The following is a 21,185-nucleotide window of genomic DNA, read 5'->3' on the forward strand; positions in this document are numbered from 1 at the left end:
TGTATGGCTCAAAATGGTATTATGGTTAAGCCCAATATGATGTATGATCATTTTGTTTTATGGGCTTTGGTGCACCTTGGATGTATAGGATTGAGTCCTATTTGTTGTAGTAATTTTGGTATGTAGTCCAGAAGACCCAATTAGGATTTTGGAGCCTTTAATGGGAAGGCTCCTTTATGTTTCCTATATAAAGGTTAGGTCCCCCTCTCCTTTCCATATGGTTGATAGCTTGCCCCATTGATGACTATCTTTTGTGAAGAGAAAGGAAGGGAAGATTCAGCCACTATTATTTCAGGTGATTGAAAAAATATTCAATATGTCTTCCGTAGGTATATCTCTCAAACTTCAATACTATGTTGTTGTGATTCTAAATCTTAGCATGTTATAATTTATGATTAACACACCTATCAGAAAATGTTGACACGGCATGTTCCTATTGCTTGCCTTTCCATGTTCATGTTGATTGCCTTGAAAAATTACATCATACACGGCATGTACCATGTGATCGTGCACGCCGCCAATCGTAGCCTCTTGTTTCTATAGCAATATACCGAGATAAACGTCTGATGAATAAGATCTACAGAAATGAGTGATTGTGATTGGTGGCATGTATGGCCATATGATGCACAGTTATAATATCTCGAATGCCTTTGGATAAGCACCATGGAACTTAGTCACCTATGGAAGGATATCTTTTTTTGGATTCGGATTGTATGTTCTGTATGAAAGAATAACTGATCTCTTTTTATGATGTGGACCGATAGATCGCGCTCTGCAAAGGTCTCCAAAGACTCCAAACTCTTTCATCTATCCATTTGCACATTTGCACAGATTTTGAAGCGATCTGATTCCTTCCTTGTGCAAAAGATAAAGAAGATTGTGAAAATATTGAATTCGGATTGTTTGTTCCGTATGAAAGAATGACTGATCTTTTTTATGATGTGGACCAATAGATCGCGCTCTGCAAAGATCTCCAAAGACTCCAAACTCTTTCATCTATCCATTTGCATATTTGCATGGATTTTGAAGCGATCTAATTCCTTCCTCGTGCAAAAGATAAAGAAGATTGTGAATATATTGGATTCGGATGGTATGTTCCGTACGAAAGAATGACTGATCTTTTTTATGATATGGACCGATAGATCGTGCTCTGCAAAGATCTCCAAAGACTCCAAACTCTTTCATCCATCCATTTGCACATTTGCACATAGTTTGAAGCGATCTAATTCCTTCCTCGTGCAAAAGATAAAGAAGATTGTGAACATATTGGATTTGGATTATATGTTCCGTACGAAAGAATGACTGATCATTTTTTATGATATGGATCGATAGATCGTGCTCTGCAAAGATCTCCAAAGACTCCAAACTCTTTCATCCATCCATTTGCACATTTGCACACTTTCTAAAGTGATCTGATTACTTCCTCATGCAAAGGATAAAGAAGATTGTGAACATATTGGATTCGGATTGTATCTTCCGTATGAAAGAATGACTGATCTTTTTTTATGATGTGGACTGATAGATCGTGCTCTGCAAAGATCTCCAAAGACTCCAAACTCTTTCATCATCCATTTGCACATTTGCACAGATTTTGAAGCGATCTAATTTCTTCCTCGTGCAAAAGATAAAGAAGATTTCGAACATATTGGATTCGGATTGTATGTTTCGTACGAAAGAATGTCTGATCTTTTTTTATGATGTGGACCGATAGATCGCGCTTTGTAAAGATCTCTAAAGACTCCAAAATCTTTCATCCATCCATTTGCACAGTTTTTGAAGCCATCTGATTTCTTCCTCGTGCAAAAGATAAAGAAGATTATGAACATATTGGATTCAGATTGTATGTTCCGTATGAAAGAATGACTGATCTTTTTTTATGATGTGGACTAATAGATCGTGCTCTGCAAAGATCTCCAAAGACTCCAAATCTTTCATCTATCCATTTGCACAATTGCACAGTTTTTGAAGCGATCTGATTTCTTCTTCGCGCAAAAGATAAAGAAGATTGTGAACATATTGGATTCGGATGGTATCTTCCGTACGAAAGAATGACTGATCTTTTTTTATGATGTGGACCGATAGATCGCGCTTTGCAAAGATCTCCAAAGACTCCAAACTCTTTCATCCATCCATTTGCACATTTGCACAGATTTTGAAGCAATCTGATTCCTTCCTCGTGCAAAAAATAAAGAAGATTGTAAACTTATATTACTGTTACTCACATAGGAATATACACATGGGTATAGTTACAATCACGTCCTAAGATCAAGCTAACTGCACTGTACAATAGTAAACACATAGACAAATACAACAACAAGCTGATTTGATGAATCCCATTTATTGAGGTGCATGATTATCGTTGTCATGAGCTATATCTTTATTAAGTTGATTTGGTAAATCTCATTTATTAATATACATGATTGTCATTGTCATGAGCTATATCCTTATTACGCCCCCCACAAGATAGGCGATCCATCAGCAATGCCAATCTTATTCCTCAATTGCTAAAACTGTTGATGCAAGAGAGGCTTAGTCAATAAGTCAGCAAGTTGATCCTTCGTGTGAACATGCGACACATTCTAGAGGCCCTTGCTGAATGTGTCATCTTATTGTTTTTTAAAGCAGAATTTCTCCTGACAGAGTTTCTGCAAAGTAAAATATTCATTCTCTTAACTTGACGATATTGAGTTGTATCAATTGAAAGCTTCGTGTTACAATATAATTAATGCTTCAGAACCGATACTTTATTTGAATGCTGCTGAAACTATTTACAGTATTCAGAATTTATCATAAGTGGTTGCTCACCTTGGAGGATATATCATATGTGAAATGTCAGGTATGAAACTGGAGACCACGTTGGTGTTTTTTCCGAGAATTGTGGAGGAGGCTGAAAGGCTCTTAGGCTATTCATCAGGTACATTCTTCTCCATACATGCAGACAAAAAGGATGGCACACCATTAAGTAGCAGCTCTCTAGCGCCTCCTTTCCCATCTCCATGCACTTTGAGAACAGCACTTGCTCGATATGCAGACCTTCTAAATTCACCAAAAAAGGTCTTTTATATTCTGTATAGCTTACAGTTTCAAGATTTTTACTTCAGAATTCTTCAATTGATTTTTTTTAATTGTGTATTTATAATGAATCTTCAGGCTGCTTTATCTGCTCTAGCTGCTTATGCTTCTAATCCAAGCGAAGCTGAACGATTAAGATATCTAGCTTCTCCTGCAGGAAAGGTTGGTATTATTTGACAGGAAATGAAATGCTGCACTATTAGTGTCAATCTGGTTGACATGTAACTTTTGGCTTCAGGATGAATATTCTCAATGGGTAGTTGCAAGTCAGAGGAGCCTTCTTGAAGTTATGGCAGAATTTCCTACAGCTAAGCCTCCTCTAGGTGTTTTCTTTGCAGCTATAGCTCCTCGCTTGCAACCTCGATATTACTCTATATCATCTTCTCCAAGGTGAGCGCCATGTCATGTTTCATATGTTCTATTTTATTTATTATTTTTTCTCATGTTAATACTAAATTTATCATTATCCTACGCAGGATGGTACCTTCTAGAATTCATGTCACATGTGCGTTAGTGCATGGACCAACACCAACAGGAAGGGTTCACAAAGGAGTTTGTTCAACCTGGATGAAGGTATTGACTATTTAACATAGGATTGCATATGTTTTCAGATTTTGAAAGTAATTTAGGTAGCATTGGTATAGCTGGAGTATTCAAAATATATTTGCAGACTTGAAAGCTAGTGCTGGATATTTTAGGTGTATCCTTAGCATCTAGCATTCTTTGACCTATGATGCTGCTCTCCATCTCTAATTGCATAATTCTAAATTTCATCGCGATGCATCTAACTTCTTTGTTCTCACAGCCTTTGGTTAGTATATCAATTGATTGCTGGTTTCTCTGCTGCTTGTGATGGCTTCTTCCATCTGCTAGCTGAGCACAATAAACATGCTAGAATAACATTGGTTGCTGTCTCATTTGGTCATTGTTGAATTTAGTGATTCATGATTTTGAAAAACACTACTTCCCCATGTTTTTAGAAAGAAAAAACTTTTTAAAATTGTATTCTTCAGTCAAAAGAAAAGGAAAATAATAAGAAAAACAATTGCCATTTTCCCCCTCCCATCTGTTTTTGCGAGGCACTTAATTGTGTGAACAATATGGAAGGAAGTAACACCTGATCTAACTGCAAATGAGAATTCTTGGTGAATGAGGATTCACCAAATAGCTGAGACAAGGCTTGAATGGTTATGGTTCTTTCTAGTTGTGGCACACTTTTCTTGTCAGTCCAACTTACCAATTTTGATTAAACTATAATTCAAATTAAAAAAAAATTCTGCCTATATGTCATCAAATTAAATCTTCCTATCCTATGCCTATTGAAAACATGACACGCAAATTCTCCATATGAAACTCCATGTTAGAATTGTCATAAGAGTGCATGTTATGGCAAGTTAAGGTCCTCACCCAACTTGTGGCTACTTATTCTAAATCTATTATGTTGCCTGCACTAATTTTGGCTTTATCATTTCGGTCTTATGTGATATGATTCTTATGTATTAGACTGTGATTACTTTTCATTTTATTTTTGGTCCATTATCTTCTCTCTCTCTCTCTCTCTCTCTCTCAAAAACAAACAGAAAAGATTAGACCAAGGTTAATTCAATTTTACTTTGAAAATGGAATAGTTACTATTGTGGGTCCATTATTAGATGATCACTTTGTCTTAGCTGAGATTTTGTATTTTTACAGAATTCAGTTCCATTAGAAGACAGCCAAGAATGTAGCTGGGCTCCTATTTTTGTGAGACAATCAAATTTTAAATTGCCTGCAGATACCTCTGTACCAATTATCATGATTGGTCCTGGCACAGGTTTGGCACCCTTTAGGGGCTTCCTGCAGGTTTGTTTCATAACTGATGCTATCATAAATATTGTCTTGGGTTAAGATAAAGGCCTTACAGTGTGAGCTACCTCCACTTTGATATCTCCAGGAAAGGTTGGCATTGAAAGAATCTGGAGCTGAACTTGGCCCTGCTATTCTCTTCTTTGGATGCAGGAATCGTGAAATGGTAAATTTGTAATAATAAATCTATCTTGATGTACAATTGGTATTTCCCTTGTGTCGCTTTTGGAAATACCCTTGCAAATTTCAGCTGGATTTAATTTGAATGATGGCATGCAGGACTTCATTTACGAGGATGAGTTGAACAATTTTGTAAAAGCAGGAGCACTGTCTGAGTTGATTGTTGCCTTCTCTCGTCAAGGTCCAGCCAAAGAATATGTGCAGCACAAGATGGCTGAAAAGGTTGAATAACAATGATACTTCCTTATGCTGGTTATTCATGATGCTTTATCCCAAAAAAACATTGAACATTTTGCAACTTTTTTTGATATTAATATCTTCTCCTCCTTGTTTTCAGGCTGTGGACATTTGGGACATCATCTCCAAGGGTGGTTACATATATGTCTGTGGTGATGCTAAAGGCATGGCTAAAGATATCCACCGAGATCTTCACACCATAGTTCAAGAGAAGGTAAAGGCAAAATTGATCTTGCTCTGGTACAAACCCTTTGGTTTGATTAAACTCCGAATTTTCGTGAACTCCGAATTTTCATGAAAATACAATCTCTAAAATTGAATTGCTGAATGTGCTTGTTTTCATCTTCGAACCAGCTTTGCTAGTTCTTAAGATATTAATGAACCTGTTTTTGTTTTCAAGAGCCCAAGAAACAGATCGTTCATAAAATCCTTAAAATTTTTGGCAGCAAAGATTTGTTACTTTCAAAAGTTTTGTAAATAAAAGCAAGGAATAGCAAAAGTTTTGTAACAATGCTAACATCAATCTCCATATGATATTTCATTGATTTGTAGAGAAATAAGAAACACAAAAACAACAAGAATAGCAAACAAGCCCTTAACTACTGGGTAGAACAATGCTACTTCCCCCCTCTAATTATGCATTGAAGTACCAAATCACTGGCAATTGCCTTGCAATTGGATTTCAGGGTTCTCTGGATAGCTCCAAGGCTGAGAGCATGGTGAAAAATCTGCAAATGGAAGGGAGGTACTTGCGCGATGTCTGGTGAGCTTCCCCTGAAAAAAGAAAGCGTTCCAGTGGATTGCTTAAAGCTGTAGCACTCGGTTGCCTAATACAGCAATTTGAAACTCAGAATGAGTTTCCAATTTCACACATCTGGAAGTGCGTGTCATCTTTTTCCTTGATTCTTTTGACCATCTGACGACGATTTTGCTGTGTTTTATGTATTCGTTGGAGAAGGAATAAAGAGTGTAACTCTGTGTAGTTGAAAGAGTGGTCAGGTTGGTATGTGGAAAACTTTCTGTGTCGGCCTTTAACAATATATGAATAATGCCATCAATTTTACGATGAGATCATCCAGATAAAGCGATGTTGGCGATGTTGAACTCTGACACTCACTTCTTTCTGAAGTTTCATGCACTGTGGAGCATTGTGCTTGTTATCACAATGTGACCAAGCTTGGTTCTGCATAGGCTGTGTTCTTGTTACGTTTTGATCAACATATTTCGACATTTTTGAATCAGTTTACTGCTGGTGGGTCGAAAAAAACAAAAACAAAAGTGATGTTTTGAATTAGAACAATGATTGAGATCGTGCTTATTATCACATAAAATCTTCGTCGTCATGTCAACGAGGTGCAGTCCAGTCTCGTTATATTCTCTTAATATTTCACGTAGGTTGGATTAGCAATCCTTGAGTATCCCTCAAATTTTTTTTGCGCAAATCTGTTTTAAGTCTTCCAATACTTTTTTATTAATTAAAAGTACTTTACTAATATAATGTTTTGTATCAAATGAAGTTACCAATCAAATTGGATTTTTAGTATCCGGCTCTAGCATTTGATATTTTAAATCACCAGATTGAGTAGAGATCAGTATATGCTCAGGCTGACCCAAGATGGATGATCCTGATTAGAGCTGATCAAAACCTAGGCCGGGCCGGTTTCTACAGCAGAAATTAGGCTCGATGGCTATGCCCCGGCCCGGCCTGGCCCGACTATCGGGCTTAAATTTTTGTTCAGGCCGAACCCGACTTTATAAATATGGTTCTAGGCCCGACCCGATAGGCCCGACGCGACAGGTCCGATGTATTCTTTGTTTGGAATCTGGAAATGGGGCAGAATGGCCCGACCAGGCCTGACCCGATTTTTTTGGTCGGGCCGCTTTTCTTGCCCAGGCTCGACCCATGGGCCTTTTTTTAATACCCAAGCCCGAAAAATTTCGAGCCGCGCTGGGCGGGCCAGAAGGCCCGTGATCAGCTCTGATCCTAATTGTGCTAGATAAAGCCTAGCCCATGCCTCTTAGCAGCCTGTTCACTGAATACGATATGTATCTGTTCACTGAGTAGGTCACACCTCTTTTTGGTGGTGGTTTTGGGTTCCAGATTTGTATCCTGACCTAAGCAATGATCATAATTGGAATGATAATGACGACGACGATGACAAAATTGCTGTTGATTATTAGGTCAATATTCACATTATTAGGAGAATAAAATACTACGTGAAAGTTTTCGATATCCTCAAGTTGACATATAATGTTGATCTTGGTCACAAGTTGAGGACCGATTTCAATGTAACCCAATTTCGGGTACTAAATCACCTAAACAAGGTGCCAACATTTTGCTAAATCTCCTAAAAGCTTAAGTTCACTATCACGCTATATTTTCATGCACGCTTGATGTGATTTGACCCAAACTATTATTCGAGTGTGATTCAGTATACGTTGCCCCAAGTATGTCTTACATGTATGAGTAGCCAATGATTTTTACTTTTTATAGCAGGTTCACTGTGACTAAAACACAAAAATTTAAAAGAAAATTATAGGCATTTTCCAATAAAAAAATGTTCTGGCTTATAAACTAAAATCCAATCTAAATTCTCCTCTCTCTCTCTCTCTCTCTAAAGAAAAAAAGGAAAAAGAAAAAATTCCAATCGGAATCCATCGAGCGAATGAAATGTTCCGGGACCGGATGTTGGAATTTTTAGGGTTATTGAGGAAGGATGATCACTGTTTTGTATCCATTGTCTAGGGGACTCTTTCCACCCTTTCCTCCCCGGCAACAACCATAAAAAAAAAGAAGGGGGGGGGGGGGGGGGGGGGGGGGGTGGTTTAGATTTAGACAAACTTGGATGAAAAACAACATAACTGCGGTTTTTTGGGTAGCAAAATACTAGGCATTAGCCTCCGACAATAAGCATATTTAGCCCGAATGCCATGGCATGGTGTTAAGTGTAGAGAGGGAGGAGAGAGAGATGTAGAAGAAAAGAAGAGAGAGAGATGTAGAAGAAAAGAAGAGAGAGACATAGAGGGAGAAGAATAAGATCTTTATTCTATATTTCAAACGGTGTCATAGCCCACCTCTTATAGTTGAGGGTTGCTATGTACAGCTCATGTATACAACTCATATACAACTAACACATAGAATAAGGTTTTCTAAGTCCCCTGCCAACGAACATATTTATGACTTTTAATATCTCAAAAAAAAGCTTGTCTCTCAAATCAATTTATGATACAACAAAGTCAAGGATGGCAACAAAGTTTTGCTCAAGCAGATCTAAGGCACCTTTTAACCAAACACTTTCTAATTTAAAAGGAAGAAAATGGACAGAAATTTTGTAAACATCAAATACGTTCCATCCGTCACAATTGAGGAATTGGCCAAAAAAAAAAAGATCAACTAGTTTGCCGCACCTATGTCACCCGAGTGGAAAAAATACTGCTTTTCCTTCTAAATTCTACTTCGAGCTTAATAATTTATATCATGTGCTGCACATTGTTTTCGGAATAGAAAAAAGTAATCCATGCATATTAAAATTGATAATTTTCCAAGCAAACAAGTTAAATAACTAAATTCTCAAGTGAAGGGTCAACTAAGAATTTGATAAATAACTTTATTTAACTACAATATGCAGTAAAACCTAAATGTGAGACTAAGGAACACTGTTTTTCATCGTAGATATTGAAATAATACCTAATCCATATATTTTCAAACTAACAACTCTGACTATTCTAACAGAAAAGACATGCTGAAGCCTATTGTTATTTGTAGAGTAAACAATAAAAACGAAAAATTATAAAAATCAATGCGCATCCAGATGCGCATTGTGGCACCATGGTTGTTGGATATTTTAAGAACTAGAATAAAATCAATATTGCTCAACAGTATATTAAAATAACCACTCATCCTAAAAATTTAAGTTTATAGAATGAGGTAGATTTATTTATATATTTTATATTTTCTTACAATATATATATATATATATATATATATATACACACACATATATTAGAAAGGAGTCCAAAACTCTTTTAATATATTAAGTATCAAGCACAATAAACATTATAAAAATACCCACATATTTCCCCCCCCCCCGATCAACCGCTCCCTTCGCCCCAGTGGTAGGAAATCCAGGGTTGGAGACCAACATATAGTTTTGTTTTGATGAAGAGTTTTTTTGATGTTCTTTTCACCCAATATAGCTGAAAGTCACTTTCAAGCAGCTCTAAGCTCAATGCACACTACTGACGAAAAATGCAAGAAATCTATCATTATATAGAACACATGAATTCTATTATTATATGCCAAGTTATATTAATTGATAGGCTAAAATACAAGGCATGGAGCTCTCCTCTTTGCTGTCAATCTTCTTCCTCCTCCTCCTCCTCTTTTTCTATCAAAAATTTAGCTCACAAGCCTAACTTCATAGGGCTCAATTATATTATTTATTTATTTATTTATTTGGATAAGGTCATGAAGGATGAAAAAATAATATAAAATTAAGTAAATTTTGAATGGAAGTTATGAGAGAGGCGATAATTTGCACTGTGCAAAGTTTGGCACTAGGCATGCATCCATCGGCACGACAAGAACCATTCAGATTACCTTACATAAATATGGTAGGAATTATTATTTATATCAAGTCTTATCGGCAATTATTTTCTAAAAAAAATTTCGTGCAGCATCCAAGATATGTTATTTCGAATTTCTAGAAAAAGACCGAGTGAGTGCAATGGCTAGAAACAAAGTGACATGGCCGGAAAACGAGGTCTTTCAGCCGGAAAGTACATTTCGGTGCCCAGTGTTTCATGATAGTATAAAAATAGCCGGCCCGGCAATCATACAGTTATTACGATGTGACCAGCCTCAGGCCCTGCAATCATATAGTTTGGGTCACAAATGTAATGATATTAATAATAAAATTTTGTAGGTCATGGCTTTGCATTTAACATAAATGGGTATACGTACAAAATCATGAGAATCGATCCTACCGGTGGCAAACAGAAGGAGCACCTCACTGTCATCCTCAAAGGAAACATGAAGCAACCGTGTCATTACAATTATAGACCTTAATAACAAAGAAACGACTATATAGTGACACAACATAGCAGTTGAATGTCTAATGCAAATCATAACTTGAAATCTGGAAGTTGAGATCAACATATCAGATGATCCACTTATAAAAGCATTTGTAACTCTAACTGTATTGCTGTGAGGATCCATATAGGCATGTGTTTAGTCTCACATCAATTATTTGCTAGGTAGATCTTAAATATTTATATAGGATCAAAAAATTCAAATAATACCTTCCGGCTAGCCATTATGGATAAAATTTTGAGTTATTACAAATAGTATCAGAGCGGACCCGACCTATAATCTATGTAGAGTAGAAGATAATACAATACAAATCTATTGAGGCTGAATGGATTTGAACCCTTAGCCTGAACTGTTTTTCAGTAGGTAGAACTTGGATACTTATACAGGATCAAGAAATCTAAATATTACCTTTCAGATGGCTATTTTGGGTGGGTCCGATAACATGTGTCTACATATGTGCATGACATGAATACAAAACAAACCAAATTCAAAGAAAGATAGTTGGAAAATAACCCCCTACTTTGATTTTAGATTAACCTAACAGCTGCAATCATAGCTGACAAGCCAATGAGATGTATTTCAAACTATAATATCCATGCCTCGCTTTGCTCATCACATCGTAGTTTCCAATTCAGAAAGACACAATTTAAAACGTTGTATCCAGGTCTCTAACACTCCAAAAAATTAGAAATAAGATATCACAGCTATTCCGTTCCTTTCTGATCCCTTGAACTCCTGGAAAATGAGTAAGAGCAGAGGATGGTTGCAAAAACAATTTTGAGGAGATGATTACAGTATAAGCAATGACCATGTTAACGATAAATTGAGTGCGCCATTTGTGGTGGTCAAACCTAACTCAACGAATTTTAGACAGCATTCTGGAAGAGAAACGGGCGCCGCAATGTCCTCAAATGGGCCTCTTTCCAAGCGGATTGACCGGTCTTTGGATAGGGAAAGGGCGTCTCCCGTGCGACTGGGGTCGAAGCCGAGTTCCATTTTTCCAAAGGAGGCTGCGGTCCGGGCGAATTCATTGCTTTTCCTTATTTTTGGTTCACTTATCTAGAGAGTAGGGCCAGCTGCAGAAAAGGGTGGCAATGGAGTCCAATTAGATATAGATCGAATTAAATGCAGGTCAGATTAAAAATTCGCCCACCTGAACTTGATCTATTTATTAAACAAGTCAAAAATTTAGATATAAACCTAACCAGTTTATTAAACAAGTTACTCAATCCAACTTGAATAATTTATTTATTAAACAGATCAAGTCAGATTAAATGAATTAAACAAGTTTTAGATTTTTAACTGGTAAAATAGGTTAAGCGGGTCTGATTAAACATGACAGAAATAGATTAAGTAGATTTTAAATAAGTTAAACATATCTTACATGTGTTACCAAGCTCAATCCAACATCAATATTGAATTAGTTAAACAGGTTAAATGGATCAGATGTCTGAAACCCAAATCTGACCCAAATGTTCAACAGGTCGATCTATTTATGATCTAAATTTGTTTAGTTTAAATCAAAATCTGCTTATAGCAGGTCAAACATAAATCGTGTTGACAGGTCGGTCCATATTTTGCCAACCTTGGATTCAAATTAGTCGAGTCGATCTCAACCCAACTCGACTTTGTGCAGAATGTGGGTCCATTCACGTGTCATAGGAAGGCATATACATGGCATTCCATGATTTGACATAAAAATCCTAAAGGTTGCTACCATATTCACCAACTGCACCAACTTTCTCGCGCAGCATTTGCACCACAAACTCCTCTTGCGATCGAGCAGCATGATAGTATCACTCTTCCTCAAATGGCCATGCATTCAACATAAGCTACTAAGCTCGAATCTATTATTTGCTCACGTTGGTTAGAGTTCACCACGGCTGTACACAAACTGAATTGATGAACTTGGGGTGATCCTCAATCACAGATGGAAAGAATTGAGATGTTTTTAGATCCTGACCAATATACTGTAATATTGAGTGATGCAGCAAAACTTATATTAACTACTATTTACCATTATAATAACTATTTTATAACATTCTCTAAAAGTAACTATGTTTTATGATAATAACAACATTTCTCTTTTATTTAGAACTAAAAGAAAGCTTAGAAAATCTCAATGGACATGCAGGGAAACATTGATTTACATCAATGATAATAATCTCTGTGGGCCCTCGCCCTCCCATTTCTCCCAGAAAAGAAAGAAAGAAAGAAAGAAAGAAAGAAAGAGAGAGAGAGAGAGAGAAAGAGAGGAATGCAATGGAATGAGATTTTATACATACCAGATCGATGACCATCTGTATTGTTACAAACCCATTAGGCTGAGATGGAAACATGATGGACCACCGAAGCATTCTGATCTTAACTAATGCAGACATGCCTAAAGAAATAGAACTAGCCCAGCTGAAACTTACATAAGACTAACCTTGCTTTAGAGAGTTGCTGCTTATAAATTAGCATTAGAATATGCTAGTAATTAAATGCTCCAAACAAGGCTTTAAAGTTGTTTGTGAAGCTTTTCATAGGTAATTAGTAGAAAATCAGAAAGCAATAAATCTTGCAAAATCGTGATTAAAAATCTTTTAAATGCAATTTGTGGCTTGGCCAGCTCTCTTTTCTAGAAAACTTACCCAATCGACTTTGTCAACTGTTCAAAAATAAAGATCCGAAATCAATTTAGGGTTTAGCCTTGACTCCTTCGGTTGCCCACAAGATGAGATAGAGACTAAATTGCATGTGTGAAGGTACTCAAGTTGGGCTACTAATTATAGAGTCCGATCCATGTAACTCTTGGCCAAGGGTCAACGGTCGACTTGGGACAAACGTAGCAACCAGCTGAACCTAGCACATACGCGTGCATGTGTAGTAAAAGAATTATAGATTCTCGGATCTAACTAGAATCTACTAGTTGAGAACATTATAAAAAAGAGAAACAAGAAAGGATTATCAACAAGAATGTCTATCCTTTTGACAAAAAGGGACACCATTTTAGATGAGGATCAACTTTCTTGCAACAGTAAAGTTGCTTTATTATGATTCAGAGATTACGGTTCAAGATTCGAAAACAACCTCTTCGCATGAAAGAGTGAGCATGCATAGATCCGACTCTCCCATATATATCCTACAATGATGAGAGATCCATGAGTATCTAGATTGCTCTAGAGATAAGGTAATTAAAATGTAAAAGCTTGTTAAGCTATATATTGAGTCGTGTTTTAGATATATCACTGTTTGATATGTGTATAGCTCGTATCAATGATTGTGATAAAAATAATATATTTTATTAGTACTAATTTGTTATTAAAATAAAGACCAATGGTTGTGGTGCACAGGTGGTGCATAGCATAGCATGATGTAACAGAAACAATTTGCTTGCAAGTATGAAATGAGTCATTAAGATTATGGTGTGTTATAGGCTCTTTTGAAAGTTTCTGAACAACAATTAACAAATTGCAAGTCAAATTTTAATTTACAAAAATAGCAACATCTTAGTTTGTCAGGAATATTGTATATTAAAATTATACCTTGTTTTCCTATCTTAAAATTAAGCAATAATCAAATCATCAAAGTTGAACTGAAAGGATAAAATTTGAATAAGGTAAAAATCTTGAGCTCAAAAATTGTGATCAAATATTTGCTAAAGGTATTTGTTTACTTTTGAAAAGATGTTATTTATGGACCACAGAAAAATGATGCAATCTCTTGGTACATTCAAACTTCAAATGCTCCCTCTTATGGGAAGAAAAAGAAACCCTTATATGTTAAATTTTCCTTCATCAAAGTCAATAAAAAGCATGGGTCCTATTTTTCTTTTCATCTTTTCAGAATACATCGATCTTATTTATTAGGTTAATCCTTTTCTGAAAAATCTTGAATGATTACATTGTTATCTAATTGATGATGACTGCTGATGCCGGCTCTTTTCTTCTTTTTTTTTTGATGACAAAAGGAAGGCTAATTTTGGTGCTTACTAATATCTCCCAGAAAGCCTAGTTAAAATGTCAATGTTTGAAAATTTGGCAAGAATGGATGGATACAGTAATCCTGTTGGGCAAGCAGCAGATGGTGGATTAAAATAGACAGAAAATATTGTAGAGTTGCAAGGTTGAAAAAAACTTGAGGAATTTTTGTAGAATACTTTAACTACAACTTAATGTATATTTTTGATAATATTATTTTTTGGCTTATTCAACTTGACTTCAGCTTCTTATATTTATAAGCCTAGACAGAATTTTCTAGACTAGTTTAGATACAATGGTGACTCTTAGACTACTACAAAGGTAACTCTTAGATCTCTACATGACTCTTAGTTTACTTAAGTTCTAAGTACATAGAAAATTAACTATTCACTATGGACACTTAATCCAAAATACATTGGAGACTAAACCATCATCTTCTAGGTTCTTCTATTTAATTCTTTAGCTTCCAGATACATTGGAGATCAATCCATAATTCTCCAGCTTCTAGAAAATTACAAATTATTTTTTCAACAAATACATGCAACTCCAGGATGTGTGGAAGTTCATGCAATTGACATTTGGAGTTTGGAATTTGGATGTACTTATAAGAGGGGCAGATCATTTGGAGTTTGGATGTACTTATTCGAGGGCTATATAATTTACTCAGAAGAAAAAAAACTATTGATATTTCCATTGGGTTAGAGTTGCAACTTTTGTATGAAGGAATAATTGATCTTTTTTCACGACGTCGATTGTTAGATCACATCCTATGTAGATCTCCAAACACTTTGAATTTATTCATTCATATCCATTTGTATAGATTTCAAAGCAACCATTGCATAATCCAGTAGTGAATTGGTAAAGATTGAACCCTCCCTTCCCACAAAACTGACAAGCCCTGCCGCCCATTTTTGCTACCTTTGCTCGAGGGAACAATATAGGGATAGAGTTGTATCCTTCACGCAAAAGAAGGTTTTACCTTTATTCCCAGGAATCCACCGTTATGGTGCAAGTCGCATCAAGATCGATGCAGACCGATAAATGCAGAAGTTCTGGTGCTTAAAAATCTGTGAAAAGACTAACCATTCGTTCGCGTGAAAGATACAACCTGAATCAAACGATAGGGCTTTCCTATCCACTAGAAGAAAACACTACAAGTCCCCTGCATCCAAAGCGACAGCATGACACCAGCCTGCCATGCATGATCGAAGACATCACTTGTGAGACGCAACCCTTGAAGTGGCTAAATTCTTCTTTTTATTTTGTGGCATAAGACTCCGCCGTCGTCGCGGTTATACCACGCCATCAACAATTCCACATCAACGTCGGAAGGGATCAGAAGGCGAAAAGGTGGTTCCCCCGTCCGTCTTCTCCGGTCTTCACGTGAACATTTGTCTCCGTTCGGCTCCCGGCCGCTGTTGCACCGTCGTCTACCTCCCGTTTCACGTGGCACTGTTCCCGTTCCAGCTCCCTCCCCTCTGGCCCGCAACCTGATCCATGCCATCGCACACAACTGACGTCTCTCTCGTGGTTTGCGTGTGTTCTTTTATATATATTCTGCCAAATTTAACTACTTTTTTCTTTTCGAGAAGTTAAAGCAATGGCCGAGAAGCCAAGGAGAGAGATCTGGAGTGCGTGGTCCATGACTCATAGACGTGTAAAGGGACGGTTAAGACGGAATTTCGACTATGACTAGGTGAAGCAACAATTTTCTTTTTCTTTTTTTTTTTCCTCCGAACCGAATAAAGTAGAAAAGAACAAAATTCTTGCATAATAATTTAGAATCTCACCTAAAACAATAATTAAAAAGTATTAGTTAAATTTTTTTTATCCTATATAAATATCTAAAATTTGACCCGTCCGTGGTTAATTCAAATAAGCTCGTGTCATGGTATCCCTTAATTCACTTTGATTCTATTTGTAATCATTCAGAACTTCATCTAAAAATATTAACCAAAAAGTATTATTTAAATTTTTTTGATCTTATATAAGTATCAAAGATAAATCTATCGTATAGTCGATGTGAAATACGAGATTAAACACATGTTCGCATGGGTTCTCATATCTTGACAGGTTGCCGGCTCTATAATTCATCATGCTTTAAATGTTTCAGATCAGGCCATATTGGACTGAAGTGACTGTTGAGATAGGGAGATCATGGACACTTAAATATTCAATATCTTTGTTCAGATTGATTATCTAGTTCTAAGCATACTAGGATTCTATTTCTACTTTATCTTTGTTTCTTATTCTAATTATGTTGGAATAGTTTGCTTTTTAGTGCTAGTTCACTTTTATTAGATTGAGCCTTAAACTTAATATATTTGAGTTTATTATTTAGTTGGAGTGGGATAGGGATAGTGATATTTTCACCTTTTTTTAGTAGGAAATGTTGACTTTTTTGTTTTATACGTAGTGGCAGAAAGAGTATAGTTTTATAAATAGAGAGAGAGAGAGTCATATGAAGCATTAGAGGGTTTTTTTTTTTTTTTTTTTGATGACGAGAAAATGTTTTGAAGAGACTTAAGGCTTCTTTATAAAAAAAAAAAACTCATTATTTTAACCTTTTTTAATATATATATATATATATATATATATATATATATATATATATATATATATATATATATATATATACATATTTTAAATTTTTCCTTCTATTTTTTGTTTTGGTATTTGTTTTGGATCGTAAACTAGCAAGTTTCTCTCTGCTCCGGATAACATACCAATCTGCAAATTTTTCTCTAACAGTATTATATATACCATACATACATATATACATACATACATATATATACACACACACACATATATATGTATATATCTTTCTTTATTAATCACAGCCATATTGATCCGGATCTGACGGTGAACAGCAAAAGCTGACCAGCGGTGATTGGTTGCTGACCTGAAGCCTGTGGTCTTCAAATCCGTTTGCCACATTTATGTTCGATTTCTTCATTTTCTGGTACATCACGGAAGCTACAGCATATATATTGTTGCATCTGGCATGCCAAAAGCGAAATGTAGACAAAGACGATCATCCCCAAAGTACAAGCAGTCAGCATGAGTTATGTAACCATATGATAGATTACCAAAATGGAGTCCACACCCTCATGCCTTCTGAATTGTATTTCAGCACCTCGCAGGTTTACTTCTCTTCCTTCTCTTCCTTAGCACACCTGCATGGGGAGGGCCCAAAGGTATTTAGTTTATTTTAATGCATAAAGAGTTCAGTTTGAACAAATTGATATAACCGCTAGTTGCAGGAGATGTTGATTTTCTGAACATATAAAAACATAGCAAATAACATTTTGAGTATCAATTAATTGCCTTATCGGTATCTGTCCAAGAGTTTCTGGATATTGCCCATCAATGTATTCTTCAGTATTGACAAGCTATGTCGAACATAAGATTTGTGGTTGGTAAAAAAATATCAATTTTTCTGTTGGGACACAGTTCTATCTTCAAATATTTCTCGAGCTATCTTCTTACGAAGTTTCATTAAAGCATCTATAATTGTTTTTGATTTAGGTGCAAAGAAGGATCTTACTATTAAAATAATCTAATTAAATGAAAGGACCATAGAAGTACATGAGGAGTCGGCAAATCCCTAACAAAGCTACTTTGTGAAAAGTGAAACCTGCAAATTAAAATAGGAATCTATTAAGAAAGGTAGGCTGCCAAATTGAGTTACATAAGCATGTTCTTATATATAGGAAAGATAAAACTTGACATCATGTATTCATGATCAGTTGACGATATAAAACATGAACATAAAAAGAAAATTACCTTTGTTGATTACTAGAATAAGAATTATTACCTGTGGACCCTATGTGGCATTATGAGCTAGAATTGCTAAAAGTAAGATGGTTGAGGCAAGGCTAATTTTAACTGATTTTATGAATTCATCATTATCGTTATTGTCATCACCATCGTTCTTGTCACGGACTTTGTCCTGGGTTTTTTTTCTTTTTTTTGGTGGTATATATCTTTGTCATGGGCTTGAAAAGCTATGAAGATGGCTAGACATGATTCTCCTTGCTTCCTTTGCAATCTCCATCTCATGGTCCATGCATTATTTCATGGTACTTAGAGATGATCGTTATCATTGGCCCATCTCGATGTTCCATTGCATGATGTGTGCTGGATGCTTGGACTAATTATTCAAGGATAAGTACTCCTCCATAAAATTGAATCTTTAGAAACAGAAGCAGAGAATGATTAAGGAAATGGGAAGCTTGCCGTTCCTACTCTTCAAAAAGAAAGAAAGAAAGAAAGAGAAACGGGATACCTTCCGAAAGGTGACTTTTGGGTTCTGGCATCCTCTTTATTAGACATCATACAGACCAAATTTTCGTTGTCTAGATAGAACTTTCTTTATTTTTTACTACCACCATGTATTGCTTGGATAGCAAAACTGGGCATCTAAACGGTCTCTAAAAGCACATCACACGTTGGTCACCACGCTGATCACCTACAATCATGTGTTGAGGAATAATAGTCCCATATCTTATTAGTTAAAGATTTTTATGGTGCTTATATACTCTTGAGCCCATCCAACTAAACATCCAGATTTTTAAATACGATTTTAACACAGTATCAGAGCCTATCGATCCTTTTTTCCTTACTAATCTATATGTTTAAGAATTTTTATGGTGCTTATGTACTATTGGGCGTATCCATCTAAGAGCCCAAGTTTTAGATACGATGGTAACGCAAATAATCAGGTGTTCCTCACACAAAGACCATTTTCCGAATTCTAAAGAGATAACTGATATGTAGTTGCACTAAACTTTATCTTATTGTACATGCATCTATCTCAGCTAGTTCTCCTTTGTATATAATTATCTTGATAATATATTCTCTCTCGCACGCACTCAATTTCGGAATATATTTGGACAACTTGAACAACCATTTGGTGTAGTTTTCTAGCTAGTGCGTGTAGAGAGGAGAAAATTACGAGTGAGATTCTTCTTACCTTGACACCACAACGAGAGGGGGAGGTGCTCGTGCACTTTAAAAAAACTGATTGACACTAAGCATCGGATCAATCATAGAAGTAGATGAAGCATATGTTATCTTATTTTCAACTTTATAATAAAAAGTCACTAGTTATTTTTTAAAAGGCCATAGATATAAATTTAAAATAAATATTATCTATTATGGCAATAAATGATTTGGGTGATGTGAACTAAATTTGTCCGACTCATCATCCATATGGCGATCCAAGCACCCACAAAAATTCTTCAAGATATTCTGGTCGGGCCCCCTTAGCCAATCTGGAAGCTGGGATGAGTAGACTAGCAGCAATCAAATTGCAGAACTGAAATCCCTCAACTCAGTTTGGCAACCTCAATGACCAATCTAAGCTAAGCAAAACTACTTCACAGCAGAAGCAATAGTGTTTTTGGAAAAGAGAAAGATAGGTCATGAGGCTCAGGAGCAGCGATCGTCGAGCATCCATCTGGCCATCCTTTGGTAGCTCCTCGTGCAGCCCCTCAAGATCTTAGTCTTCTTGGCCAGCTGCAGGAGCTATCAATGTCGAATGATTTGACCTACTTGCCCAATAAGTACAAGCCCTAAGAACAGCAATGCAAGATTTGCAACGGCAGACTAGTAACCCCCTCCTAACCAGCTAAACCACCAAGATACCCTCATGCTAGCAGCCATTGTCATCCTAAATGTCCTAGGCAAGGCCGAGGGTGTGATTATGTTTCCTCTGGTACAAGTTCCAACTCTAGTGACTCTTCTTCACGTTGGTCCGAAGAAACTACAGGTTGGAGGCTGACCTCCACAACAAGATTGAGAAGATGCACCAATAGATCAAAGCCTTATGAGAGTAAAGGGCTGAAGCAAAAGATGATCTAGAGGCGATCAATGATCTTCCCTTCACTAAGAAGATCTTGAAAGAGCCTAATCTGAAAAGATTCAAGATGCTGCATTTCGAGCATTATGATGGCACCACAGACCTGGTGGACTATCTAAGAAGCTTTGGAGCTCTTCTGTTGCTTCTAGGAGTCAATGACATGTGATGTGCTGAGCTTTCTTGACCACTCTCAAAGAAGATGCTCAAATATAGTTTTCGAGCCTTCGGTCGAGCTCGATCAGCGCTTTTGATAAACTTAGCCACCACTTCATCGGACACTTCTTTAGTACCAAAAAGCAGAGGAGGACCTCCACTGATTTGTTGCCATCAAGCAGAAGGAGGATAAGTCCCTTCGAAGCTATATTAACTAGCTCAACACTAGAACCTTGGAAGTGTGAGAGCTAGATCAATCCATCATGGTGGCTGCAGCAATGAATGAGCTAAACACCTCGCACTTCAGCTTTTCGTTGGATAAGAGGCCCCCGAAGGATTTGGCCAAATTCCTCTCCCAGGCGGACAAATATATCCAAGCTGAGTAGGTCGTGGCAGGTCGAAGAGAGGTAGTGAAAGGAAGAAATGGAAAAAAATTACCTAGGCCGCAAGAAGAAGGACGAGTTGAGAAGAAAGAATAGATGAGAAGGAGGGGTCGCTATGAGACCTCGGAGCCCACCTTGAAAGTTCGAGAGGCACAACCCCTATCGATGCTCCAAGAGCCTAGATCATGATGGAAGTCCAAAATTGAGAATATCTCAGCCAACGTTGGAAAATGAAGGCGCCTGCTAATAAGAGGGACACAAACAAATTTTGCTGGTTCCACAAAGACCACGGATATGACACTGAAGAATGCCTCCAGGTGAGGGATGAGATCAAAGCCATCATTCAATGGGAATATTCCACCACTATATCAGCATCCAGTGGGAGAGTGTTGAGC

The 21,185-nt window shown here is 36.7% G+C and overlaps 1 protein-coding gene across 1 annotated transcript in view; it reads left to right on the forward strand.

The window, feature by feature from the left end:
• LOC103720437 (NADPH--cytochrome P450 reductase-like) overlaps positions 1-6,408 on the forward strand; it is a 94,502-nt gene extending 88,094 nt beyond the window's left edge. The window contains 10 exon segments of the mRNA XM_039120689.1: positions 2,837-2,875; positions 2,877-3,054; positions 3,151-3,234; positions 3,311-3,462; positions 3,549-3,645; positions 4,765-4,914; positions 5,006-5,083; positions 5,197-5,319; positions 5,435-5,548; positions 6,021-6,408. Of these exon segments, the coding sequence (XP_038976617.1) occupies positions 2,837-2,875; positions 2,877-3,054; positions 3,151-3,234; positions 3,311-3,462; positions 3,549-3,645; positions 4,765-4,914; positions 5,006-5,083; positions 5,197-5,319; positions 5,435-5,548; positions 6,021-6,101 (1,096 nt within the window). The 3' untranslated portion in view covers positions 6,102-6,408.
• Positions 6,409-21,185: the final 14,777 nt, after the last annotated feature.

Source organism: Phoenix dactylifera, unplaced genomic scaffold (assembly GCF_009389715.1).
Source record: "Phoenix dactylifera cultivar Barhee BC4 unplaced genomic scaffold, palm_55x_up_171113_PBpolish2nd_filt_p 000857F, whole genome shotgun sequence".
NCBI lineage: Eukaryota > Viridiplantae > Streptophyta > Magnoliopsida > Arecales > Arecaceae > Phoenix > Phoenix dactylifera.